The sequence below is a fragment of the Neocloeon triangulifer genome, unplaced genomic scaffold, assembly GCF_031216515.1.
Source record: "Neocloeon triangulifer isolate White Clay Creek 2 clone unplaced genomic scaffold, ASM3121651v1 ptg000014l, whole genome shotgun sequence".
Lineage (NCBI taxonomy): Eukaryota > Metazoa > Arthropoda > Insecta > Ephemeroptera > Baetidae > Neocloeon > Neocloeon triangulifer.
Genome location: NW_026775556.1, coordinates 12,992,980 through 13,020,726, shown reverse-complemented (window position 1 = coordinate 13,020,726; position 27,747 = coordinate 12,992,980). Strand labels below are relative to the sequence as shown.

The following is a 27,747-nucleotide window of genomic DNA, read 5'->3' as shown; positions in this document are numbered from 1 at the left end:
TTAAAAGCAATATTTACCACATTACTTTGTAATTATCTTTCAACTATTTAGTTCATGAATCATTCATTATTATCACTTCTTTTTATCCCACAAGGTTGTACCTATTTCATTTTACTCACTATTAACTATCATGCTCAGAATCGGAGTTGTGTTCATTCAAGATTGAGAACAATGAATAGATGCGGATATTTGATTGTTGTGATCTTTCATGAATGGCATTTTCTTGCTACATTAATATCTAGGTTATTGCGTCGCAAAAACACTTCCACGCGTGCTTTCAAGGTTGCAAGTGGCGTAGAAACTCCTGCACAAGTCGAAGTAGGCTCTTTGCCGAGCTTCAGAGACCTGCAGGTTGCCTAAGTTCCTTCTCCGGCGGGGTTATTATGCAACACAAATCACGAACATGACGGAACTTGCAAGCACAAAACTCACTTAACGCGGGTCGTTATGCACTCGAATAGCCAAACAAAGAGGCCACTGGGACGCAGTTAACCCAAGTGACGCCCTCATTGTTTAAAGAAGCAACTGCGTAAAATCTTGCAATGAAATTCAAATCCCAGTCTTTTTTTTAAATAATAATAATAAAATAAAAACAGTTTGTTTGCAAAGCTTTAACTCTGCTTGAATTCCATTATAACTGCAAATTTATGTTCATTTTTATAGCAAATTCATAACGAAATATTTTTTTTTTGGTTAATACTTTCCCCATCAGAAATTGTATTTTTTTTAAATTGTTTTCAGGAAAAATTTTTAATTTATATTTTATTAAACGAAACAGTTGCAACGGAAGCGGCACATCGGCAATGATATCGTGTGCGTGGTGTTTCTGGAGGCAGACAACACCAACTTTTCGCCGGCCTGCATCAAGAGCCACTTCCTGCACACGTTCATCCTGGTGCGGACGAGTCCCCGGATCAAGCGACGCCCGACCAGATACGAGGTGAGAACGCACTCCCCGCTCCCGCCCCCAGGGGCTCATTTGGCCGGGATGAAAATTTAACGCGCGCAACCATTTTGCGGCACGCTGTGTGGCAGGTGTCTGTGGTCACCAGGGACGAAGTCGGCGCCTACAAGCCCTACCTCTGGGAGCAGAGCGTCTTCGACAAGGGGCCCATGTTCCGAGAGTGGCTGCTCACCAAGATTGTCAATGGCGAACGCGCCTCCTACTCGGCACCCAAGTTTGCACGCATGCAGGAACGCACGAGAAGCCAGATGCTTGAGGACATCGTGGCCAACCTGCAAAACCACGCCGAGACCGGTCAAATTCCAAAACCGTACAGGTAAAAGATACAAATTTTTTTTATTCTAAATGAATATAAACAAAAATATCTATTAAAGTTTAAAGTTAAATATTCACGTTTGAAAATTTAAAAAAAAAAAAATCATACTGGCTCGCATTTTAAACATAAATTATAAATATTTTTACTTTCTGTCGTGGATGAATCCTAGACCAACTACAAACAAGAAAGGAAATAATATTTGTTTTTGGATAGGATAACAATAAGAAATGTAATTTTAATATTTATAAATACTTTATTATATTACAATTTTATAAGTACTGTAACATAATATTTTGTAAAACTTGCAAATAAGTGGCTGAAAGTTTTAAAAATAAGATTAACTTCTATTAATATTATAATTTTTGTGTTGTTCAGACGTGGTTCATGGCGGCCAATCGGTCACATGCGACCGTCCAGTCCGCTGTTGGACTCGGTGCGTGACCAGTTCGAGGACTACGACCAGTTGGCCAAAGACTTTACGCGTTTCTTTTTGAACACCGAGCCAAACAACAACGCCATGATGTTTGATGTTTCATTCATGGTCGGCCAAAGCAAGCAGAAGGTGCGGTTCATTGGCGTCAGGGCCATCCTGGGTGTTCGAAGCAGGTGGGACATCAAAATAAAGGAGATTGTTTGTGTGTTAACTCATAAATTTTCGGGGGTCGATAGGGTGTTTCAGGAAATCCTTTATGGAATTTCAACGGGGTTTGGCTCACCGCAGGTGCCGGTGGCCGAAATCCTCGCCAGAGCCGTTCCTTCCCTCCATAGTCCACAGAAGCCCAAGAGTAGCAACTTCCTTCAAGTGCCTGACATAGAAACCCCTAGGTGAGTGGCAAATTTCAATCATTCTTTTTGAAAAATTTAATAATTCATTGAATGGTATTGAAAATTTGGAACAAGAAGCGTACAAATTAGTTAATTAATTTCAAAATCAATTTACACCACTCAAATAAATTTGAAAAATATTGGTTTTTAAAAACCTTTTTAAATTTGATTATAGAAATTTCATTTTGAGGATATTTTGTCAAAATAAATAGTCAGTCTTTTTTTTCCAATAAAAATCAATAGTTTAATTATTTTTCTTGAAAGCGATTTCAATTAAAAATGCTCCCTTCTCATTCAATATTTTCATTGCCAAATGAAAAGTTTCTTTGCCTCTTGTTAGAAAATTAACATATTTTATTCTAGTATTTTATTTGAATTAATGAAGCAAAAAAGAAAAGTATAATTTCGGCTTGTTTTTTAATAAAAGTTGAGGAAACGCCGAGTTGTAATTAATCAAGATGGAATTTTCCTCAACATTGTTTCCCTCTACAAAATGATACAATTTATCATTGTTATAAAAAGAGGTTTTCTTCTTTTGATTGCGTTGCAGGCCAAAAAGTGTGCCAAATTCACCGATGGTAAAGCGTGCCTTCTCGCGGCTGGGGACCCTGACGGCAGGTTGGGGACGCAGCATCCGCAAGCAACACAGCAGCAGTTCCTCCTCCAGCCAGCAGGGCACGTCGGCGAGCGGCGCGGCGGCCAACCTTTCGGTCGAGGACCGCAAGAAGTGGAGTAGCTCGCAGGACTGCTCAAGTGAGTTTTTAAATCCCGCCGCGAATCGATATACGGCTGAGCAGGCAAATGACTCTCTCGGCAAAACGAGTGGCTCGCCGGCAAAGTTCAAATGTCAGAGAGAGAGAAAAACGGTCTCGTCTCTCCAGAGAATGAAAGAAAGAAGGAAATAATAAGAAAGCCAATAACAATAATAACAGACACGCTCCGCATTATACCTGCTCGCCAAGGTCTCCACTCGGTCCTTGGTGGCCTCAGAGTCAGTGTTGCTGCACTCGCATCGTGCTCCCTTTCTTATTGATTGTTATTATTATTTGCTCTTTCCGCGCGTGCAGAATTTCACTCTACGCTGCCCGAGCTTAGCGGATGGCACGATTGATTGTGCGGTTCCGCTCAACGATGGCGCAATCATTTTTCATGCACAAGGAAGGACGCCCAACAAATCCGCCAAAGTGCCTATTGTGATTTGCTTTCATGAGCAAAAACGTTTAGCAATCTAACGACTCAAAATCCTCACATATATTTTTAACGAATTTATTAGAGGCCATGATGATTATATGTATATTTAAATTTATAAAATTAACCAACGAGTTAGAGCGAGGCATACTTTAAAAACTTTAAAGTCGAATTTTAATTTCTTAACCTTACTTGGCTTATTTGTAAATTTTGATTATAAAATTAAATTAAATTTTTTTAGATAGCAATTAAATATTTCAAAATGCGTAATTTTAATGTAAAATTTCTGCATACTAGTATTTAAAATAAAATAAAATTATTTATAAATTTTAATCTCTGATTGAAGATATAGAAAAAAATTGTAAAAATTATTCTAAAATTAAAAAATTTAATTAATAATATAATTTAAAATAATTATATTTGCCAAAATTGTGTAATTTTAGAATGTACAACAAATTGCGAGACTTTTCAACAGCCTCATTATTTGTGCGCCGGAACACGAATGTTTGAAAACGAATAAATCCAGCTCTCCTGCTATTGACGAATTATTCAAATTTCACGCTTAATGGCGTCGAAAATTTGCTCTCGGAGCGCTGACAGCGACATTGTTTAGCTCACAATCAACCGACAAAGTGAAAAGGTTGGGACGCCGAATGGATTATTTGCATAAATGAAACGTGTTATTTGTATAATTGACAAACTGTGAGGCCAAATAAATACGACAAAGGCCTAAATATAATTGGCAATCGACGGGAATTTTCCACACAGGCAAGCGAATGTTTAGCCGTGTGAATGAAAATAATCGGCCGAAACGTTGAGCAGCCATTTCGGAATATGATGCGATCCGCTCGAAATTTTTGTCACGCGAGTTGCCTACCTATTTAGCTTATAATGGTCGACTGAATAAAAGTGGAGCTCGCGGCAGGACAAACCAGCACGCCCTTCTGTCTAGTAAGCGGATTACCATTCATAATAGCCAAGAGAAATAGGCAAACGGCTTTTGTCTCGTTCTCAGAATCACAAGTGGTTTTCTATACACTTTGTGACTGTGATACTCAACAATGGCAACTATACTCGTTTCCTTCAGCTTTCAAACAAATTCCCTTCAATCTGCATAATAATTGGTCACTCCAGAAAGGCCTTGGAAACTATTTCATGTGCTCTTGGTTGAGTTCTTTTGCTAGAATTGCAAATTCATTTTTTTTTTTTTTTTTTTTTACAAAAAAAAAAACACTTGTTTGGAGCTCTTAAACTTCATAATTTATTTTTAACCTGTCAATGTCCATCAAATTTGTTTAAAATTTCAATAAGACAGCGCTTTCATATTTCAAAATTAGCACATTTTATTCAATTTAAATTCTTTGTCGCTTTAAATTTTATACTTTCTTCCAACAAGATTCTCAAGATTCAGATATTAAAATATGTTACTAAATTATATTTGAAGTGAATATAAACAATTAAAGAAATTTTTTGACAGTACAATCAAGTATTTTTAATTAGATTTTTTGCTCAAATGTAGTCAATTTTGTCCATTTTTGTCAATTTTAAAATACATTTTTCCGCATTTAAGTCACGCGAATGGTGTTCATTTGAAGCTTTTTGTCGTTTTCTAGTCATAAAAAATCGTCAATCAACTAAAATTTGCAAGTCTAACTGTAACATGACGTAAACCTGATTGTTCAACCATGTTTTCAGACAAAGACGGCAAGGACCACAGTAAGGGCAGCAAAGACGGTGTCCCTCAAATAGCAGTGCCTCGTCTCTCCGTGTGTGCCGACGCACAAAAAGTCGACCGCGCAAAACTAGCACAAACCGAGGTCAGCAAACCGCAGCGCGCGGCCGCTTTGATGTTTTGCCCATTCCCTCGCTTCGGCTGCTAAAGAGCGTCATTAAAACGAGCACTTTTCTTGCAGTTTTCAGTCATTGAGTTCGACCCCGATACGTTTCGCACCCTTCTGGACTATTTGCACACGGGCTCGTGCCCTCTGACGTGTTCCAACATCCCTGGCCTCATCTGCGCCGCTGAGCACTACGACCTGCCCGAGTTGCTGCAAGCCTGTTTCCACCACGCCAAGCAGTTTTTGCGAATCGAAGTTGTAAGTTCACCGTCATTAAAATTCGTTAACACTCACAAAATGTATTACATAATTCCTTATTAATTGGAAAATTTCCATGCCGTAATTCCACTTGATTAATTCATTTTTAAATATTTCTATCATAGGCTTTGTCATGGAAAAATTTTATTTATTATTATTGCTAAAAAACAATTAATGATAATTTTCTTTTATGATACTTTACTTTTAAATATTTAATTTTTAAAGAAAATAAAAAAATATATTAAAATTTATATAATATAGAATCATTTAATATTTAATAAATAAGTTTTAAAATGAAAAATAAAAAATATTATAAATAAATTAATAACTAATGTAATTACAAAGTTTTGTTAAAGTAATTTAAATTTTCCTCAAATTTATTCTTCATGCGAACACAAAAAATAATGCAAACCAGATTTTATTTATTCTACTCGAGTCATAAAAAAAATTGCGATTATATATAAGCAGTTAAACTTAAATGTTTAAAATAGTACGTTTAAATAGAATAAAAATTGAGTTTTTTTATCATTAACAATTCTATGTATAGGTTTGTACCATGCTTTGCTCGTTGGAGAATTACTACTGGAGGTACACGTCGGCCTCGGAGCTGGTCAACATGATTCTCGCGTTCGTCGAGACAAAAGCTCTTCAGGTGAGCAGCATTGATTTTGTGATTAGCCGCGCGGCCAATTTGCAAGCCGACAATAAATTGCCTGGCTCGTCTTTCAGCTTTTCCAAAGCCCCGACTTCCTCAACCTGTCGGAATCAATGGTGCAAATGATCATGTGCCGCAACCTGGAGGTGCCTGAGGTGCGAAAATTCGAGGCCATGCTGATGTGGGCAAAGCACAGGATCAAAACCAGAACTAGCTCAAAAGTTGACGCCAAACTCGAGTTCAAGTGCACCATGGAACGCCTTGCCAGGGACCTCAAACTGTACCGCATTTCACCACAAGAGTTGATCAAGGTATTAAAATTTTATGAAATGAATTTAAAAAAAAAATTACAATTAATTAAGGCTTTTTTTATTACAAATTGGAATTTTTCTATAAATTAAATAATTATAATTGAATTTCAGATTGTTTTGCCGAGCAAGGCGATTAAGAACGAGCGCATCCTGGAGACGCTCATGTTCCAGGCCAACTCAGGCATGTACCGCATCCAGGAGAGCTACCTCGAGGCGTGCCAGCAACGCCTACAGAAGCAGGACTCGCGCTTCAGCGAGTGGGAATCATTTGACTATGGCTTATGAGTCTGCACAGCCACTATCACGTGTCTAATACTGTTTGTGTGTAACGGATTTTGTGCTGGCGGCTCCTCTTTTGTACTGGGGAGCAATTATATAAGTGAATGTCACAAAAAACACAAACCTGAGCGATCAATAAATAAACTTCTATGAGAAATGTGAAATGGGCGGCGCACTAGACAAAAGTGGAAAGAAAAATTTATGTTACAAAACATCAATCTTCGGCCTATCAGGAAAAAAGTATTGGCTGAAAAATAATCGAAAAATGATGGATATTGATTAATTTCTTGGGGGGAAAGAGACAAAATTATTTTTATCATGCTGAAGAGCTTAGTGGAACTTCAAATTTGGCGGAAATTAAATTAAATTAAGTGTAGCCCATTTTTTGTTTTATAAAACCAAGATAAATATGAATGAACTCGTCGCAATTGAGACAGGGCGCGCTATTTTTATTCTAAAACTCTGATCTCGGCGCTCTCGCAGATCACATTACTGATGTCAGTGGTTCAATGGCTGTGCTATGGTTATTGTTGTGTTAGCCCCCCGTCGATAATCTCCATGACATTCTGCGCATATGGTATGGAGTACACCCTGCTCCCATAATTGTTCTGAAATTCGCTGTTATCTCCGCATTATTGTTTACCCACTTGATTGGAACCTGTCCCCGGCGGCGATATATTGTATAATATCCTGGCTATATCTGGGAAAGGCCGTTCAAATTTGCACACAAGATGATTAAAACTGGCCAAGGATGAAAAAATATCGATCGGTCTATTAGCCATCAGCTGCACGAATTAAATTTAGACCAAAACGTCTCATCACCCTTGTTAGTCTGCTATAAAACCAACTTCTGTAAAACGCGCATGTATTATTTTAGATGAAATTATTTAAGATAAGTACCACAACAGTGTTTCTTCAGTGAGTTACTTAAAAAGGAAGCTGTTTGACGTGATCCCTAATTGTGAGTTTTAAAATTTATTTTACAAGAGCTTAAAATACTGCGACAATAATGACTGCGCCAGAATTTAAGATTTTTTATTTTTGTATTTTATTATTATTCATATTAATTCTGTACAATATTAAAAACCTAAATCTTATAATATTTATATCTAATTTTAAAACCAAAGCAACTTTATCAGTGAAAACATAAAATATAGTTTTTCTTATTATGGCCATTATATCGCAGCCCACACCAAAATTTGTTGAAAGCTCTGACCATTAAAATTAATTTATAAATTAATTATCAAGATATGCCAGATTACTCATTGCTAGGGATCAAGTCAAAATTTCCTTTCGCAGATTATATATATGAAAGAGACATACACGGAAAAGAAAAAATATTTATAAGAATTGCTGTTTCTGTGATACCTCCTCAAGAAAAGGTGTTTGCCTCTTATGTCAAGTGTTACACGCTGTACGTTCATCTATTGATTTTCGTTTTCCAGCATGCAGTATGGAAAATATTTCAATATTCGTGTTGTTTTTGTTGCCAAAGACTCGTTCATTGTCCGATAAATATCTCACAGTAATTATTGCATTGTATACAAGTCATCTTTTTTTTTAATAATTGATTGCTTGTGCGACACATGTACGCAAGAGTAAGAAATTCGATCATTGGTCATTCTGTTCGTCGTTCATGCTATGTATTCTGGGTAAACAAAAATGAAATGGAAGAGAGCGAGAGAGAAAAACGCGGAATTGTTACTAAATATAGCTGTTAATTGTGATAGTTGTTTAAATGTTGAATTTACTACAAGAAGAAAACGGAACTAGTCACGTAAGGCAAATCCTCACCGTGTAAGGAAGGGTATAAAATTTGAAATGAAGAGTTATAAATTTTGTAAAACGGGCCCAGCATTTACTCACATAAACACAAACATATAAATATATAAACACACAAAAGAAAAAGAAAACACTCACTCACACGCTGTTACGTCGAAAAAGCTGAGAAAGAAAAATGGATGAAACAAACCAGGCAACGCCAGCAGATATATAAATTTGCTTCACATTTAAGTCTGACACAAAGAGATGCTACTTACGTAGAATAAATTTTGCAAACTAAAGAAAGTAAAAAAAGAAGCGAGCGTTGGCGTTGCCACAATTGTGCGCGCGGAGATGAAAAGATCAAGAAGAGAAATGAGTTGAATTCGGACGTAGCTGGGGCGAAACGAGAAGAAATTTGCTGTATATCTTTCCGCGAGACGAGAGCAGAACGCGAAATGTGTATGTTACCGCGACTATACTAAATTTGTATACAAGAGACGGAGAGCAGACGATATTAACCAGCAGCCTTTGTTCTAAATGTAATAATTATTGATCGTTGCGCACTGCGATGTACTTGTATTATAAAAACGGATATGTATATTATAAAATGGAGAACATAAAAAAAAACAGCATGCGGAAAATGAGAATTATATTATTATATATTGTCATAATTTACTACGTCAATGCGAGAGAGAAAGAGAGATGGACGATTTGTATTGTAAGGCGAGAGAAATGCGGAAACTTTTCCACGGCAAAACTGCTCTGCTGGGATGTACACACGGACACACTCACACACTTGTACCATTATGCAGCTGCTAAATAAAACAAACGGTGGTGAAACAATGGACGGAACATTCATTTATCGCCGCTCCATTAACCCGACGCGCGTCCGAACGGACCGAATCGTGCTTATCGCCGTTCGGGACGCTCCGACGGAAAATGGGACGCGCGATTTACATACTTTTTTTCCCCAAGTGCAGTGGTTTGTGTGCCTATTACGTACGCTTTGTGGCCCTTTGCGGCCACTGCACAGCTTGAATAATTTCCTCGTAACTGCGCAGCAATTTATTCATAGAGATAAAGAGGACGTGTTTCTTTTTTATCGCATTACTAGAGAGAGATGGGATGTTTCGCCAGTGTGCAGATTTGATTGCGTTTTTTGCTGAAATACTTAGTGAGCCATGACAATAATTAATTGCTAAATTTACATGGCATAATTTTTCCTTGAAAAATTGCTTAATGGAATTAGTGGAACGTCAAACATTAATAAATTTACTTTTACGCCAGTTCACTTTAATAATTACAATTTTATCACAACATTATTTGTAATTTTTTTTATTAATGGATAGATTAATTACTTTAATGATTTCTCATTGCAAAATAAACAAGGATGGTGGTACATATTTCCTTATTTTTCTTCTTTTAAGAATAAACTTCAGATTTAAATTGTTCCATTAAAATATTATTCTCAAATTCATCCCTTATATTTCTCACTCAAACTGAGGGCACAGTTCCTCGAGCTAAATATAGATGAGGGTGATCTGCGACCGGCCAGGCAACTTCTTTTAAAGCAAAATATAATTGGAGAACTTTTGTGCGGGCCGGCAGCCAGAACCGCATCCGGCGCGCAATCAATACGTCTGGCATTAACGTATAAATCTCCTAATCCCAACTTTCGCCAACGCGCAATATTAAACGGTGCGCTGGCGGAAAATGAAAAAAGTTTTTATTTTGCAAACACACTCCTCTCGTCTTTTTCCCGAGCGAAAAGTTTGCGATTCTTGCCGGTGAAGAGCAGAGCTCAAAGCGCGAGTGCGCCGTGCTGATTTATCTGCACACTGTAAACTCCAATAAAAAAGAGGCGCGCATATTTTCGTTTCACCTTGGCGCATCAATCATGAAAAACTCTCGCGAAACAACAAGTGCACTCCTCGGTATAAACACCGACGCATTAAGAGCAAAGTTTTTATATTATATTAAAAAAAAAAAGAGAGAACGAAACGAAAAGTTTGAGAATAAATGAGATCGTCCCGGTGCTCAGCGGGTTGCAAACAACTTCGGCGAGCAAATTGGAGAATAGCAGCTGTGCCGGATCGCTTGGATGGAAAATCGACTGCGCTGGATAAATGTTCCGCGAGAGAAAGGGAGAGAGAGAGTTGCTAGTTGCAAATTGGACTTCTTGCTTGTGTGCGCGTGGGAGGACGAACATCACACACCGGATAAATATAGCCGAATAAACATGGAGGCCCATCTCAATTCAACTGAATGAGCGGCCGCCGTTTACAAATATTTATGGATTGCACGCCCTTCCTTCCCTCTCTCTCTTTCCAAACAGGGGGTTGCATTCGGGGATAAAGAAAGAAAGAGAGATGCGCGGGGGCGAGAGAGCGAAAGCGTTGAATCGGAAAAAGCGGAGAGGCGCTTGCGCCATGAAGCGCCACCGAATTGTGTGAGTGTGACCATCGGCGGCAGCCAGTTTTCCCATACATTTTTCATCGCTTTTCTTCTTGCCCGTGCGCCGCTCGCGCGCTGGTGGTGCCGCCACCGCGCCTGCTTCCCACCGTCGCGCTCCTTGTTTTGGCCTGGGAGTGTGATCGTAGCGGCTGCTCGAGGCGCAGCAGGAGCTCCAGCAGTCAGTCAACCCGGTTAACACATCTGCGCACAGCACACAGTGAACTCCGCCGTTACAAAATGGATTTGTCAATAGACACTTGAGCGAGCGGACGAGAGCAGCGTTTTGCGAGTCTGTGTGCGAGCGACGAGTGGCCCAAGAGGAATGCCGAGTTGCTAATATACAGGGTGCAGCAAGCGAGAGGAGGCCATTATGGGCTGCAAGTTGGGCAAACTGGTCAGCTCCCAGGGGGGCAAAGGGGGCGGCAAAGACGGGCCTCCGGAGCCGCCGGCGCCCGCGCCTCCTGACCCGCGCCTCCCGCTGACCGCCAAGCAAAAATACAACATCATGGCCTCGTGGAAGGGCATCAGCCGCGCCATGGAGCCCACCGGGGTCTACATGTTCATCAAGTAAGTATCGCACAAAAGCCCCCGACCGAGATATTTGCATAATATTGATGCGCCCCAACGGACGAGTTCACTTCTTCTCTTCGGTCCGTGCGCGCCTTTCGATTGCAGGTTTGTTGGAAATGAAAGAAAAGAATCGGTCTGTCGAAAGGTCTTGCCATTTGCCCGCGGGACTTTTCCCATCGGCAAAGGTCAGCGCCACCGTGCGCGCCAACACTAGCAGCTCTCCCTCGCAAACATACACACATACAAATTATTGATTTTGTGCTTGTTTCAGGTTGTTCGAGGAACACGCAGAGTTGCTCGATCTGTTCACCCATTTCGCCGAACTGCGGACCAAAGAGGCGCAGCAGAGTTCCCTCGAGTTGGCCGAGCACGCCACCAAGGTGATGAGCACCCTGGACGAAGCAATACGCACCCTCGACACTCTGGACCAGACGATACAATACCTGCACTCCGTGGGCGCCGTGCATAGACGCATACCCGGATTCCACAAGGAGTACTTCCAGGTACACAAAATAGCGAAGCGGTGCCTGTCGTGAACCCGTTCCCCCTCGAATTGGCATTTCGCATGCAACCCAACTTACTTTCTTTCTTTTTCTGCCCCGGCACGCGGCGTTCGTCAGTGTTTTTATTCGCGGCCCGCTTTTTTTTATTTCGTTGCTTCTTTCATTGGGTTGTAAAATAAATTAGTCCGCGAAAAGACTGCGTCGCCAGATTCTCCGATTCTGAGTCCCATTTAAAAGGGAGGCGGGTGTGTTTGACAAAATGATCTGGGAGAAGAGGCGTCTCGTAAAAGAGAATGAAAGCACACGCGAATGACGAGCGCGTTATTTATTATTTGCGTCATGAAAGCATATTGCGCAATTATCTTTTTACTTGCTATGACAAGTTGAAATTTTTGTACCAGCATATAATAAGTGATTATTTAATTGAGAAAATTATATTTACTGACACAGAGCCGTGTTTATAAATAATAAATCAATAGCAATAGAAATACAATTATATAATACAGTATAAAAGTTAAATTTGATTAAAAAAAACATATTCGTTATTTTAATGTGAGTTAAGAATTAAGAGAGAAAGACTTCATTCCATCGCGAATAATCAGAATATTTTTCAAATTTTAGTTAATAATGAAATTGTGCTCAAGTGAGTTTTAAACGAAGTTAAATTAGCATTAATAAGTATATGTAAAATAAAAAAAGAGAACTAAGACAGCAAAAATTTATTCACTTACTAATAAAATAACCGCAATTTTATAAAAAAAACTTATTTTTTAATATAATAATAATGGCAGCATATGATAGTCATAAATTTTAAAGATTATTTTATTTTTTTCCAAATAAATATTAATTCTAATAGAAATTATGTATATTTCTTGATTTGTAAGGTCTATATAACTGATATTATTATTATTAGATATTATTTTTATAAAACTGTATTTTATAGCATTTATTTCATATATAGCGTTCTAAATTGACAATAAGTGATTCAATATTTCTAAAGATATATATGATAGACAAAAATAACTAATTTATTTGAATTGAGTAAAAATTGATGAGGAATTTTTTTGAGTAGGTAAATATTGAGAAGAAAATTTAAGCAGTTTAAAATGCAGTCAGTGTTATTTGTTTTAGCTTTGATTTGAATATAATACCAGAACATTTTCAATTTAAAATGAATAAAAAAAATGAGTTTCATTATGATTGGCAAGGGCACATAAATTTTCAAACAAGTTCACAATTTTAGGGATGGAATGGTTGTTTGAATTGAATTTTTAGTAACTCTGTATGTAAGGATAGGGCCTAGACTATAAAAACGTGTGATGCCGCCGCAATGATGGCTGTAAATTCGATGCTTAAATGTGTCAGGTCTGAGGAATGCCAGCTGCTGACATTTGACATTTGCAAAAAGTAACTTTGAGCCCTTTTTATAGAATAGCGCTCGCAATATTCGTAGAGGCCTCAGAGCGTCTCGTATAAACGCAACCAAAGCAAACACAAACTGCTGCTCCAAGATGAAGTTTTTATGTCGCGATGTGATCGAGGAGGGAGCACTGCGGCGCCTCTTCTTTAAAGTCAAAATGCGCGTTTGATCCCCGAAAATACTCAGGCGCCTCTCGTAGCGGAACTTTGCGTGCGGCGAAGACGCCAAAGGGGCGCTATTTTCTTGCGACACTTCTCCGCCTCTAAAGCTTTCTTTGCTACCAACAAAATAATCCCCTGATGCTGCCGGAAAAAAAGAAATCGACGAGACCCAGACGAAATTATCGTCCATTCGCTAATTAATTTCGGAGCGAGAAGGAAAGGAAAAAAATCAAGAGCGCCTGCTTGTTCTCTTTCGGAAGAAATGTGCCACGACGGCCGGCCGCTTTCTTTCCTTTATTGGAGAATACACTCGGGACCTTTGGTACAGTTGGCGTGGAATTTCTTTTCGCGACCATTGTTCTTTAAGCTTTGTGAAATACGGGGTCGGAAATAAAAAATAAAAAAAAAGATGAAAAACGGGCAGGAATAGTGTCAACAAGCGTGCACACCCTCCAGCCCGGTGCGAGTGGAAACGCGAAGAAAGAAAGCGGCCTGCGATGTGTACATGTGTTTGTGGCATATGCGTCATCGATTTTGCCGCGCCGCCGCCGCCACCGCCGCATACATTTGCATTATGTTGATGGAGGTGCCGTTGTCGTCCTCTATTTACCTGCAATGCAATATTGCCCACGTGGAAATGGGGAAATAACCGCAGAGTATGTATATTTATGCGCCTAAACGAAATGACGCGCCTGTCAGATCCAGCTGCGGAGCTTTGGCCGCGGATCAAAACCGATCCGGCCAGACTGACGGCAGGGAAGGAAAAAAACGCGGTCGCGGGAGAACAGGTGCCGCGGGCACGGAAACGCGATTATTTATATTTAATGCCGTGTATAATTAAATTTGAAAAATGGATCGGCAGCGGATAACGTGCATGGCCGCGAATAAGCACATTTAATGATATCAAGCGAGTGGAATCGGTCTCGGCAAAGAGATTTGGTAGGTGCGCGGTAAACAACTTGTCACAACGCGCAGTCATTAGTGCATAATGCCTGGGAAATTGCTTCGGAAAGTAAACAACTTTGCCGACGGCTGCTCCTGTTGCAAATAACCAACTCATTCAAATTAGATGCGCGGTGAACAAATTCGTAGGGCGGCTCCTCGGGCGGTTGCCCCGCGATGATGATGAACTGCCGTCGAATTTGAATAATGGGGCTGCACACTGCATGAAAGAGCTTTCATCAAAATAGATTGCTGCAAAGGCGAGCATAACATGTGGTCGTTGTTTTTATTCAAATTAAGCGGTTCTAAAAACCAAACATGCTAAGCAAACAACGTGCACAAGATTGATGACTATCCTTTGCACTATTACGAAAATTCTGATTGACTTTAGTAAAACATAATAGCTATAATTATCAACACTCTGGTGATTTTGATGAGACTGAACAATTTAATTTTTTTATAAAGGAAAATTTTGGTATACTTTTGTTTTAATTTTAAATTGAAAAATTGATTTTGATTATGATTTTTTTTTAATAATCAAGTCCGAAGCAGCTAAGAGAGAATCAATTACATTATAAGCTGTTATATAAAAGTAACTGAATATACAGTGTCTTAAATAATCAAGAATTTTTATGATCTTTTTTTATTTAAAAAATTGTAATAATTTATTTTTCCAAATTATTAACGATTATTGCCATTTTTAAAATTAAATATTTTATTCGAATTACAGTAAAAACTTCTCATACGCCATTTAAAATTATAAATACCTACATAATTTCATATTCGGAGCTCTTAACTAAATTAGGTTCAATTATTCTCATCATTTAAAAAAAAACTTAAAATATTTTTTTTTTTGCATCCGTCATTTGAATATATGCATAATTGTAACTAAATAAATGTATGAAATACAAAATGTGAGTTGAAATTTATTTTAATTTAATTATTCTGCTCTTTACATTTTATTTTCATTTTGTTTTCGTTCCTTACAATTCTATTTTTCTAGCACATCTGGCTCCAATTCAGTTGAGCACAGATGACTGCGGCGTGCATCGTTTGTGTTAAAATTTTCATAAGCTCACGTACACGTTTAATACATACAAAGCACAACATTCCATTTGGCCGCATTATCAGTTTTCCACTCGCAAAAGTTCAAAGCCCATATATGCGTTTCCACGCTATTGCCGCAGCTGGTGCGGACCAGCCCCATATTCTCTGATACGAATAAAGCAACACGCATCTGCGTTACACAGCCTAGACCTCAAAGAGTCACGTTTGTTTAGCTTTGGGCTCCAGAAAAAAATCATATACACGAAGCCCGAGGTGCTCGAAAATCAAAGCAGAGACACACGCGGATCAAAAATAACTCATCACGCTGACAAAATCCCCCTCCCTCGTCGCGAGTGTGTCACAGTGAGCGAGTTTTATTTCTGACAGTCGACGCCAGCATTCCATCAAAATAATTTATTCCAAAAAGGAAGGACAAAGCGCCCGACTGCTTTTGCTTTTCACCCGCTGCGAGAAATTTAGCGTGGCGGACGAGTTTTCTCGGCGCACAGGCAGTTTAATTTGATGAAATTCAGGATTAGGCAAATGTGCCCTTTCTCAAGCAAGAGTCTGAGAAATGGCTCAGCATTAAATTACAGAATAAAGGTAGCTGTGTCACTCTTAAGTCTTATTCTTAAATTTATACGAAAATTATTTTTTAGAAAAACGTTTTTATTTGTTTGAGAATTTAAAATCCAAAGAAACCACTTGAAACGGGAAATAGTTTATTTAGTAACTTTTCTTAAATATCTTGCGCCTCGGAATGTAATTCCATGTAAAGATTAATCACAAGTTTGACAAGTTACTAATTTATTTATTTATTTATTTATTTTTTGATACAAAATTATGGAAAGTGATTTTTATTTGATTCAGGTCACAGAGGTTATCCTTTTTAATAAAAAAATCCCCTGTTTATAAATTGGGCGCACATTGTCAGAATAAATGGAGTATATATTGGTTACCGTACGTGGAAATGGAACGATGACGGCGTCTAAAAGCGCCTTGACCTTTCACGGCCCGCCGGTTTCCTGCAATCACTCATTCCGGGTGCCGCAAACTGATTCGCCTCTTTCTCTTTTGTGTTCGCAGCGAATAGAGAAGCCGTTCTTGGACGCAGTCAAGACTACCCTAGGTGATCGTTACACAGATAACGTGGACGTGATTTATCAAACAACAATCAAATTCATCATCGCCACGCTGGAGGAAGGCTTCGAGTTGGGTGCGACGAACCCCGAACTGGCAAATTCGTACGTGGACTACAGCAAGTCGTGAGTGCGTGGCGACCCCGTCAGCGGAATAAAAAGTGCTCGTTTGTTATCAGATGCAATAAAATCAAAAACCTTTCTTTTTACGCGATCGAGTGAGCAGGTGAAGAAGGGTGCGAGAATCGCGCGCGGGCCGTCAGATTTCCGAGGGACCCGCCTTGTGCTTTCTCGGAGCATTTCGTGTGTAGTTGTTGCGATTTAATTCCGAATCGGAGAGAGCGTTAATTATCCCGTGGATGTACGTCTGGAGCACGTCTCATGAGTGTGTGTGTGTGTTCTGTAATAATGCCGTTCGTGTGTAATGTAACTCGTGCACGGAAAGCATGTGTGTGTTCTCTGGTAGATGCTGAGCCCCGAAAACATGTATAGGATGTGCCACCGCAAGAGGCTCTCAAAGCGCTGGCTGCAACGACACTATACTGCTCTACACTATTTCTAGTCAATCTCACACATACACGTAAAACGACTGAGCTTAAATTTATAACGCCTGTTAAAATTAATATACGCTCGAATAATAATAACGAGGCCAGAGTTGAACGTGCGCGCACCCACAAACTTATCAGCGAAATTATCGATTTTCACCGCAGAGGTGGATGCAAGGCGAGCAAAGCGGCATTCTAAATTCGTCCCCGAACTGGTTGTGTACCCTCTGGGAAGGCGACAGGCAGCAAAACTCAATTCGACCTTCTGTCAAGCGCTAATCCGGTCAAACTAACTAACTGAAACTTACTTCCTATCGAGGGCCAGTTGTATGCAACCCGCTCAACTCGGACGTGGTGCAGATTGCATAACTTGATTGGAAAACAATGCTGTTTTAACAATTGCAAAGTTTGATTTTATCGTTTCGCGCTCATGACAACGTAAATTTAAATGATTTTTAATTTTTAATGGAACATTTTATTAAATTTAATTAAGACTCTCTGAGAAGTAAAAAAAAATACAAATGGAATTGGACAAGTTTTAATTTTCCTGGAAAACTGCAGGTGTGATAAGATTTGTATTTGGTTGAGAAGCTGTATGTTATTTCGGTTATTTCAAAGTCAAAATCTACTTGTGGGGCAAAAAATTTGAATCGAAAGGGAATTATGGATGGAAGCAATAAGAAAATCTCACTTCAGAACAAACCCCTTTGTTTCTTCACACTTTGTTCACCTTCTGTCTATAACTCCTGCACTTATATATTGAGATTTTTGCCTTCAGTATGAATCCAAGAATTCCTCTGCTTGACTTTAAATTCCATTTATTTAATATTTTTGTAATTTCAAAATTAATTTTTATCTCTTTCTCTTCCAAATTCCTTTCTTAAAGTTAGCGTGATATTCTCAAGTTTGAATTTAATGGATTCAAAAGTTTTAAATATCTGCCAAGCTTTTTAGCCAATTGCATCACACCTCGCTCAACTTCAAACACAAATTAATTAAATTTTAATGAAACTTGATCAAAATTTCAAGGGAAAGAATAAAAAAAAGGGGCACATCTCCGTCGGCGAAATATTAATTTCCGCCCTCGCGTCATGAAAGTTGCTGAATCAAATTTTGCAGACGTTGCCCGAGAGTTGGTCGGGTCGTTAAACAAGCACTGCCTGACAATTTCGCAGATAATCAAAATTTTCCACCACGAGCGGTTTCTTTCACTCCTCGCGAGAAACGACGCTAAAAAGCACGGTGATATATTTTCGAAAGATTTTGCTGATGACTCTGGTCGGTTTTTAAACGGTCGCTAACTAAACCTCAAAGTAAATGCCTTAAAGCAATTAAATCTAATCACCGCGCGCAGCCAGCAGCGCCGAACGAGAGCTAGCAAACTGCTGCCGCACTCATTAAAATGCAAAACACCTGCCAGCCTGGCCACCCTAATTAATCGGGAGCGGCGTTTGTGTGTATGTTTGGTGCACCCCCTCTCAGGCTGATTGATGCAGGTGCCGTTGTTGCAGTGCTGCGGGCTTGCCTACTAATTATTCAATTAGTACGAAAATCAATTCACGGCGGTCTGTGTGGCGGAAAGGCGCTAATCTGCGCGCAATTATCATCCTCGCGTGTGTATGAGTGTGGACGAGTGCATTGATCGTGTGTGCGTTCAAAGGCAGTCAGTCCTTGCACAGTTCGAGTCGCAGAAATAAAGGGCGTGGAGAAAGTTGGCAAAGTTTGCGTCGTACCACTTTTTGTGCGCGACGACCGTGTAATTAGGACTGCTTTTTGCGCCAAGACGCTTCCAAGGATTAATTAATTATGGCAACACTACCCCGGCGTGGGTTGCGATTTCAATGGAAGTCGACAAGGCTAATTTCAAGCATTTTGCTTTCATCAGAGAATTGTGAATTTCCAGAATTTCTATATTTGGGCTCGTTTTGTATTACGGAAAATTATGTTGCAAATGGAAAACGGCTTCAAATTAATCAAAGAGAAGCCTTTGCTTTCATCTCTTTGCCTGACAAATTAAATGTACAGCCTTTTAATAATGAGACAGGCTTCATATTTGTTTAATTGGTTTTTTTTCTTCTTAATTTTGTTATAAAACTCTTAAAATTAATATAATCTCAATGCTTCAATAAAACTTAACACAAAATTTATTTTAGCCATTTAAAAAAAAATTTGTCTGCAAAATATAATCCATCATTTATTAGAAAATAATTTATCTGCTTCCATAAATCGGCGCCCATCACGCCCAGGATGAATTCGTCGCTAAGAAAAATTTTCGGCGTCTCTTTTGACAGCTCCAATGAAGCCATTTGGAAAGTTCTTAAGCAATTCCAGGCAGCTCCTTCCCTCAGATTTCGTCGCCGCACCGTAAAATTTTATGGGCCGGTGATACCACCGCGATTTATGATCTCGGGGCTATCCCTGCTTCGCACGCACGATGAAATTTTCCGATTCAGACGGGCTGCGAGCGATTAGGAAAAATATTTGCGCGCACTCAAACACACACGAGCCTCGCCTCTTCGATAGAATAACAGAGTAGACTGAAAAATCCCACTCGGCAATTTTCGTTCTCGCCGCAACTTTGACTACCTCGCTCTTGCTCGCACTCTCTCCTGTAACTCGATTATACGCCTCCGCCGTTTCTCGATCTCGAATTTCGCCGGTGCAAAAATAATTCGCTACACGTGGCGCAATCAAGCAGGAACAGGGGTGAGCCGGCTGAGCGACGTGTTGGCGTGTTTTTATCATTGCAGTTGTGTTCACGAATGTCTGTTCAATTTTGGCGCCTATCAATTAAAAGTGTGCGTGCGTTTTGAGTAATTATCGCGTTACACGCAAGGAACATCCACGAAAACGTGCACCCCGTATGCAAATCCACTCCGAGCGTGTCAAGAAATGCACATTTTTATTTCCAGACGAAAAACACGTGGAATGGTTTTTGATTAAGATTAATACTTTAAAAAATCCTACGTGCATTTCCGTTGATTTAGAGAGAAAATTTTTTATGATACAATAATTTTTGTGATATTCCAGTTACCCAGCTGTCAGCAGTAGAGAAAATTAGAAATTGATTTACTGCGGACAAGCTTAAATCTAGTTTTATTCAATATGCCAGCCTTGCGTTTGGCTACACACTGTATGTAGGCAATAGGAGATCGTAGCTGTTGCGCAGGTTGCATATATTTGTCCAGACATAACATTCATCCAGAAACAGATTTAAATAGCATGTATGCCGTTTCCGCGAATGGTCCTTGTTGAGGCAATTTGAAGTTTTTACGCGACGCAAAAGAGTGAAACCTAAGTGTACTAACTGTGCAAAAAAGTATGTAAAAAAACAACGTTGTGCGAACGGTTGGCTCTCCTGTCCCAGTGGGTGAGAATGAAATTCAATCGCGAGAGGGGATCAAATCTTAATTTATTTTTGATCAAGTAAATTTCCCCTGGCAACAAACAATTTTGAGGGTTCGAAATTCAATTTTAAGAATATTGTGGACTTCTTACCCGTTCCAAGAACTGGAAATTTTGTGTAAAATGTGTCAAAGACAAAAACGCCTCTGGACGATGTTTTACCGAACCCACATAACAGTCGATGTCAAAATTTTAATGTGTTGAAAGACCAACGCCACCAAATGTCATTACCACAACCACACTAATTACTACCGATTGCTGAGGAATTGTACCTTTTTAGACGGCAAGTGTGTTTACCGAGGAAAATAAATAAATTATCACTATGTCATTTTGTACAGAGTTATTATTAGGGCCGATCGCGTTAGAGTCATCTCTGTTCAAGCAGGGTCTGTCTGTGCGGTGAAGGGAAAGATCACAAACAAAAATGTAGGTTGTTTTAGGACCGTAGATTGGTTTTGTTTGTTATGACGGGAAATGACGCTTCAAAACAAGTGTGTCTTAATTAGATATTTTATTAATCAATAGTGAGCCGCGAAAAGGATGTATGATTTTATCTCAAAAACAGATCATTGTTAGAGTCAATTAAATAGGGCGCCGATAATAAACGATAGACTTAATTAAATGGCATTAAGACTTAATTTGTTTTGAGCACGATTTCCCTTGGGTCATATTCCATTTATGTAATTATCATTATTATTTGTTAGGAGTTTTCTGTTTTGTATAAAAAAGAGATCTCAAATTTTGCACTAACTTTGTATTAACATTTGAAGAAATATTTACTTGATGTATTGTACAATAATTAATTATTACCATGAAATCGTTTATTATGCTTTTAGTGAGAACTGTTGAATTGTTTGCTTCTTGTGTAACGGAAAGGAAATAAAGAGAAATATAAATAATTCTAGTTTTTTTTTAATTATCTGAAAAGCCCTTCATAAATAAACTGCAAGAAGCGCAGTGTTAATTTTTTATCACAAACAATTACTTCTTAAATTAAAAACAAACAAGGAAATAAAATTCCCTCTTAGAGGCACGTACCTTTTGAGACCGAAATGATGTGCCGCCCTTTACCTATTCTCTTCTCCGTTCAGTGAATTAGAATGAAGTATCATTAAGCGGAACTGTTCAGCGGTCCATTTAAGTGCGGACAAAGGGCGCTGCGCCACTGGGAATAAGACAAAGTGCGAAAGACCTTTTATTGAGCAATAAAACGCACATCTCCTTAGGACTGTCTAATAAAAATTTCAATCATTGCTTTAAAACCCCCAACAGGGTTATTTCTTCCCTCGACAGCAGGGGGCTAGCTCAGAGTCGAAACCATTATTTTCCTCTTGCATAAATATATATATATCGTCGGAGTGGGCTAATCTGCAAGGCATGTATAATATATTGGATTTCTGTGTAAGTCGCGGGTCAACGACATTCGAGATTGGCAAAGAGCGAGTGGCGCAGGAAAAAAGAATTATATATGTGTCAAATGGAGTGAGAGTGTGTGTGCAGCTCTTGACGCCCTCGCCGCTTCCTGCCTTATTGATTAATAAATGTTGCTTGATCAGAGTCGTCCCGTCGTCCGCGTCATTCCAGAGCCCCCGACGTTCGATTGATGTCGGTTCGCCACTCGTTCGCATTCGCGCACAAATATACAATAAATTTTTAGGCGGCGTCCAGACCAGACCTTAAATCACAACTCTTCACACGCCATAGTGTGCGCGCGCGAATTCATCCATTTTTTCCTTTCCTCTGGCGGAAAATCTATTGCGTGTCCCGGAGGTATATATCTTAATCGGGAAAATATATCCGTGGCACACACGCGCACAGTGGTGGGAGGGCGCGATATAAAAAGAATTGGAGAGGAAATTGAATAAGCAGAGGCCGCCGACATGCAGCAGCACCCCCTCAAGACGCGACTCGCGGCCGTGATGCTCCTCGCGGCCGCCACTTGTGCAGCAGCGGTGAGTCGCCTCTAATTAATTAACCGCTTTTCATTTGCAATTCCAAGTGGGCCGCCCGAGAGGTTCGTTAAAATTTTGCGGCGTCCCGCTGAAACCGCCTGAGTTTTCTTTCTCGGGCCCAACGAATGAGCTCGGATTTCATTTCTCATCATTATAATTTAATGAATTTTCCACGTTTCCACCGGCAAAAAATAAATTCAAGCTGTCGTTTTAATAATACTGATAATAGTTGCTCTATTGAAATGTGTAAGAATTTGAATTATTCGATATATTACGAAGATAAAATTGAATCGCAGTAAAGGCCATTAGCCTGGAACTGAGATTTATGATTGGAATAAAGCGTAATTGCTCTTATCTGTGCGCGACTCTGCTCTATAAATTTTCTGGCATTGCCCGCCTTTGAATATTAGTTCCACGGCTGGAGGATTTAATCGAGCGAACGGTCTCTTTTGTCATCATTTTTATCATCTCAAGCGCAAATCGTTTTCAGATGCCACATTCACAGAGTGACAGCATGATCCGAGACATGGAAATCGTCAAGAAGTGCAACTACACCTCGCCCGTCGCAAAAGGTTGTGAACTATGGTTGATTGATTTTAATAGATACTAACTTTGACCTTCAGACGTGCTCAATTCTGCCCTGATCAACAAAATTCTGCTCGATTCCAACAATTACGCATTCAAGGTGTGTTCCAAACTTTTCATTCATAATCAAATTTTGCAATAAATAATTATTAATGAGATGGCTTGAAATTTGAAGCTTTTGTTTCTAGATGGATTCATTCATTAGCTATTGCGGTTTAGTGTTTAATCGGCATAAAATAGTGAAAATAATCTTATATTTCAGCAGTTTGCTGAATTTTAATTGTTAGGATAAAAATTTATTAAATGATTATTTAAAAAGAATCCTATTATTTCTTTGTTCTTAAAGTAAAATAATTTTTTTTTTAATTTTAAATTTTCTTATGCATACAATTTTTTTTGTATTCCTTGCAGTCATTTAATAAGAAATAATACATTAAAATGATAATAATTTGTAATTGTTTTAATTTTAAAACTTTTAAAATAATATTCCACAATTTTTCTATTCTCTAATCCAGTTCTTCGTGATCAATAACTTTTATCAGCTATACAAATATTAATACACTTAAAACTCATATCAAGCTTACGAAAATTCAGTTTCCTATTTCAAACCTCAATTCTTGAAAAAGAAAAATATACTATATTTCTCTTTCAAAAAATCAAGTTACATTCCATTAGGTTGGCTTAGATGACTGTAAAGTTTTTTCAAAGTATTTGAAGTACCCTTTGCCAAGAAAGTTTTTGCCTCTGTCGTTTTCTATTTCCTGCGGAAAAGGCCAGAATAGCGAATTGACCGGAAGGCAACCCCTTTCGTCCATTTGTTGACCTGAACCTTATCTCCGCAGTGCCGAGACACCAGGATGCAGCTCCGTATGTACAGTCATATTGTACGCGGAGCGAAATCTGATCTCGGTTGCTGCCGCAGAGAATAATTTCCACCCCATTTGCACAATCCCGAGACTGCTCTTTCAAATTTACTTTTGGCCCTTATTCTTGTTCACAGTGTTTCCTGCACTGTCTCTATCGAGAGTATGGCTGGGTGAGTTTTTCCTTTTCGCAACTTTCAGTTCCGGCAATTGGCATTACACACGCCAGTGACGCCGATTCGCAGAGAGAAACACGTCACGTACACTTTGGCAGGGCTGCAGCGTTTTCTATAAAACAAATGCTTCATCCTTTCCTCCCCCGGTGAAAGCGCCCACGCACACACCGGCTGAAACTTTATCGCGACCCTCGTTCTCCGCCGAGCTCGAACAAGAGATCTGTTTTGGGCCACTTTCGCCCCCGCCACATCTCCGACATCGTGCCGCGATTGAAAGGGACGCGCTGATGAGCATCTAACCAATGTCGCGTGTGCTCGTCCTGATCGATAAATCGTCCGCGTGAGGAATCCACCACCGCAGGTCCAAATACGTTTATAACACGCATGATGTATATAAAGAACACCTCTTTGCACGTGGACAACTAACTAAAGGCGGGCCTGATTGCACATGGGAAATCGGGCGAATGGAAAGGGGTGATAAGAGCTACGGTTGCTCACCGGATATTTGGTCAACGTCATCCACCTTCAAAGATCCATATTCCAATTCGAAAAGTGTTTAAAACATGGTTGAATAATCAAAAATGAAAATTCAAGATAAAAGTGGTGCCAAATAAGTTTTATTAAATTTTCCAATGTTTAAATATTTACAAAAAAATATATAAAGTTAAAAAATCGAATATTTAATTACGGAAATTAATTCTAATAGGATTCGTTAATACAATGAAGCCAACTATTTGACAATTTTTAAGAAAAATTGATATTTAAATTATCTGAAAATAATTATTGACCATGTCTAGCCACGGAATTACTGTCCTTTTAAGGTCGATTGTATGTATGGAAATCGGGTGTGATTAATGGTTACAGCCCACGCTTTAGTTGAGGCGCATTATATATATTGTACAAGAGAGGCCATGCGAGAGGAAATACACAGCGCAGAGTTGGAAGAGCAAAAGTTGGCTCCGGCGCCGCACTAATAAAGTGCTCAATCACTGCTGCTGCATATTCATCTCATACACGGAGCGAGAGTGGGCTGTCGATATTTTTACGCTACCGACAGCTTTTTTAATCACGATTCCAGGGAAAGGGGTGCGACGCCGCGAGAGACTGTTGCGTTGGCATGTACATTAAAACATGTACATTCACACATAAAACGCACATACACTTTCAAAAGAATTGAATGTGAAATCGATGCCAGAATTTCCAGCGTTTTCAACGCTTGAATACTTCTGAATAGAATAAACCGTGTTCGTCTGTATACCACGTTTCAAACGTGTGTTTAAATTATTTTTGTTTACTTTTTTCATTTACAGCAGTAAAATTTGATTACTAAATTTTTTACTAAATACAATGCTTATAGATATATACATAATTATAAATTTATATGCACACACAACACATTCATAAAAACTAAAAAGGCAGAAATTGCTGCTGTGTCAAGCCGCTCTTTTTACATTTGAATAGTTGATTTATTCCAATTTATTTGCTCACAGCATTTTGTACATTGCCGTCAATGACAATTTCGATTTGCTGCATGCATATTATCTCGTAAAAAGGGCCGATCTTTAAAGTAAGTATTTTTCCATTATTTACTCTCAGTCACTGCATGAGTGGTTTAAAAGTCTGGGATTATTTACGTAATTGAAATATTTTTAAAATTCAATGTAGCTCCATTTATCCAAAAATTTAAATTATAAATAAATTAAAAGTAAATATTTTCCCAAAAAAAGTTGGGGTCTTTTTTTATATTTTAGACGCAGAAGTAACTATACGATTTTTTTTAGAAATCCACATTTGGCATTTCCCTCTCTCAAAACCCTCTTCCCAAATCATATTTTCGTCCCGCTTCCTCCATCTCTTTCTGAATCACAGGCAGATGTATAAGTCTCTGTTCAATCGATTCGTTTGCTTGTGCATGAACAAGAGAGACCCTATATATGTGCTCTCTGGAGCAAAAAGCCTCTCGACGGGCACACGAGCCGGAGCACAGACCTTAAAACTTTTAATATTAAAACATAAAAAGCCCCGCCGAGTCCCTCGACTTGGAGTGGACCAGCATTTCATCAGACGCGAGGATAAAGGCCCTAATGGCCGGTCGGCCGCAGTTTTTGCTTGTGGCGGATCACTTGAGAGACGAGTGTAATGCCAGCAGTCCGGCGGCAAAAAACAGGGGGTCATCGACGTTAATGATCTTAAATGAGCAATCTGTTACAATTGACAGATGGACCATCGAGGCGAATTCCAGTTGAAGCCAATGAAAGTTTTCTTGCACGACGCCCGCCTGCCAATCTCGATCATTCGCAAATTGCTGCTTTTTTGCACCGACACTGGTAAAATTACATCACCCCCGAACACACTTTTTGGCCTTGTTGTAACGTCAATTTATGTCTCGAGTGGAAATCAATTTGCCACGTCCCACCTGCAATTTCCAGTCCCTCTTGCAAGCTTCTTGATTGGCCCCATTATTTTTCTCCGTGCTGCTGCGTAATTTAAAGCACGTTTCTTTTCCATTTAAATGAGTTCTTTTGTGACTAAAGATGTATTTATATATTTGTGTTATCGATGAATTACTCCCTAACAATGAGAATGATATAAAAGCAGAAGCTTTAGAGTTTGTAATTGAAATTATCTCAAACAAAGAATATAATTTTAATTATAAATAATAGATTTACAAAATTTTTCTCTTGATCATTAACAAGAAACCGCGCGGATTTATTACAAGAGGTTAAAAAAAGAATATATTGAAGAGGATAATATTGAATCTTTTCAAATTTCACTGTTTAATCTGTACATTTTTTATATAACGCATATTTTTATACCCTTTAAAATATTTTATGGTTAAATTAAACCCCCAACTCATTTATTAATTTAAAAATAATTAACAAAATTGTACATATGTATAAAACACATAATGCACATTTTTCTTGTTTCTTATTTATGTTTAACTGCAGAATCTAGGGACAAATGTGACCGCGCGTACGACTACACCCAGTGCTTCTGGGGAATAGTGAAAAAGGTGAGTTCTTTTTCAATGTCCTCTTTTCCATGCTCTCCTTTTCTCCGCATAGCGATCGGAAATAAAATTTTATGGTATAAAAATAAAAATTGGTATAGCGGGCGGCGCTCACGTGCGATCCGCCGGGATTTTGTTTGAATATATTATTCAGTCACGCGCAAATGCAATAATAAAAAGCCCTCACTCACCTCCGCGCTTTTGATTTTGCAGCCGCAGTTGTTGGAAGAGGGCCAGGATGATCCCTTCGGCGTGAGCGACGACTTTGAGACACCTTATCACCTTCTGGACGATGAAGCCAACTGAAATCAATACGCCCCTGTAATCAATTTCCCGCTGCAACGCAAAATCTGTATCTACGATAATAATTAATCACGTGCGTCATCTGTCAAAACACATCCGAGCAGAAAATTTATCGTTCATACCACAGTTCACCATTTTTGCATATTATTGTATGTTATATATTACAAAGTATTTAATCATTGATGTATGTTAACCTTTATTACTTAAAATTTATTTTAAAGCCAAAGACAAAAATAAAATATCTATAGCCAGGATGTGATCAAAAATTAATTTT

General features: G+C 38.9%; 3 protein-coding genes across 4 annotated transcripts in view; all 3 read left to right on the top strand.

Moving 5' to 3' along the window:
- The window catches only part of LOC132201182 (uncharacterized), a 51,884-nt gene extending 42,666 nt beyond the window's left edge, over positions 1–9,218 (top strand). For both annotated transcript variants that reach the window (XM_059627146.1, XM_059627144.1), the window contains 10 exons: positions 779–940; positions 1,036–1,280; positions 1,656–1,886; positions 1,950–2,105; positions 2,656–2,858; positions 4,989–5,110; positions 5,207–5,389; positions 5,937–6,041; positions 6,119–6,355; positions 6,467–9,218. In XM_059627146.1, coding sequence (XP_059483129.1) covers positions 779–940; positions 1,036–1,280; positions 1,656–1,886; positions 1,950–2,105; positions 2,656–2,858; positions 4,989–5,110; positions 5,207–5,389; positions 5,937–6,041; positions 6,119–6,355; positions 6,467–6,640 — 1,818 coding nt within the window. In that variant the 3' untranslated portion in view covers positions 6,641–9,218. The remainder of the gene's footprint in view (positions 1–778; positions 941–1,035; positions 1,281–1,655; positions 1,887–1,949; positions 2,106–2,655; positions 2,859–4,988; positions 5,111–5,206; positions 5,390–5,936; positions 6,042–6,118; positions 6,356–6,466) is intronic.
- Positions 9,219–10,992: 1,774 nt separating this feature from the next.
- Positions 10,993–21,465, top strand: LOC132201163 (neuroglobin-like). The gene is made up of 3 exons (XM_059627108.1): positions 10,993–11,419; positions 11,694–11,925; positions 16,582–21,465. The coding sequence occupies exons 1-3, from the start codon at positions 11,223–11,225 to the stop codon at positions 16,762–16,764; spliced, it is 612 nt and encodes a 203-aa protein (XP_059483091.1). The 5' UTR covers positions 10,993–11,222; the 3' UTR covers positions 16,765–21,465.
- Positions 21,466–22,177: 712 nt separating this feature from the next.
- Positions 22,178–27,743, top strand: LOC132199798 (uncharacterized). Its single transcript, XM_059624798.1, has 7 exons — positions 22,178–22,536; positions 23,027–23,108; positions 23,160–23,221; positions 24,122–24,157; positions 26,379–26,487; positions 27,109–27,173; positions 27,384–27,743. The coding sequence occupies exons 1-7, from the start codon at positions 22,465–22,467 to the stop codon at positions 27,474–27,476; spliced, it is 519 nt and encodes a 172-aa protein (XP_059480781.1). The 5' UTR covers positions 22,178–22,464; the 3' UTR covers positions 27,477–27,743.
- Positions 27,744–27,747: the final 4 nt, after the last annotated feature.

Excerpts from the sequence above, each read along its gene's own strand:
- LOC132201163 (XM_059627108.1), top strand. The coding sequence starts at position 11,223 with ATGGGCTGCAAGTTGGGCAAACTGGTCAGCTCCCAGGGGGGCAAAGGG. Across the intron at positions 11,420-11,693 it reads GGGGTCTACATGTTCATCAA|GTTGTTCGAGGAACACGCAG; the intron begins GTAAGTATCGCA and ends TGCTTGTTTCAG. Across the intron at positions 11,926-16,581 it reads TCCACAAGGAGTACTTCCAG|CGAATAGAGAAGCCGTTCTT; the intron begins GTACACAAAATA and ends TTGTGTTCGCAG.
- LOC132199798 (XM_059624798.1), top strand. The coding sequence starts at position 22,465 with ATGCAGCAGCACCCCCTCAAGACGCGACTCGCGGCCGTGATGCTCCTC. Across the intron at positions 26,488-27,108 it reads GCTTTTTTGCACCGACACTG|AATCTAGGGACAAATGTGAC; the intron begins GTAAAATTACAT and ends GTTTAACTGCAG. Across the intron at positions 27,174-27,383 it reads TCTGGGGAATAGTGAAAAAG|CCGCAGTTGTTGGAAGAGGG; the intron begins GTGAGTTCTTTT and ends TTGATTTTGCAG.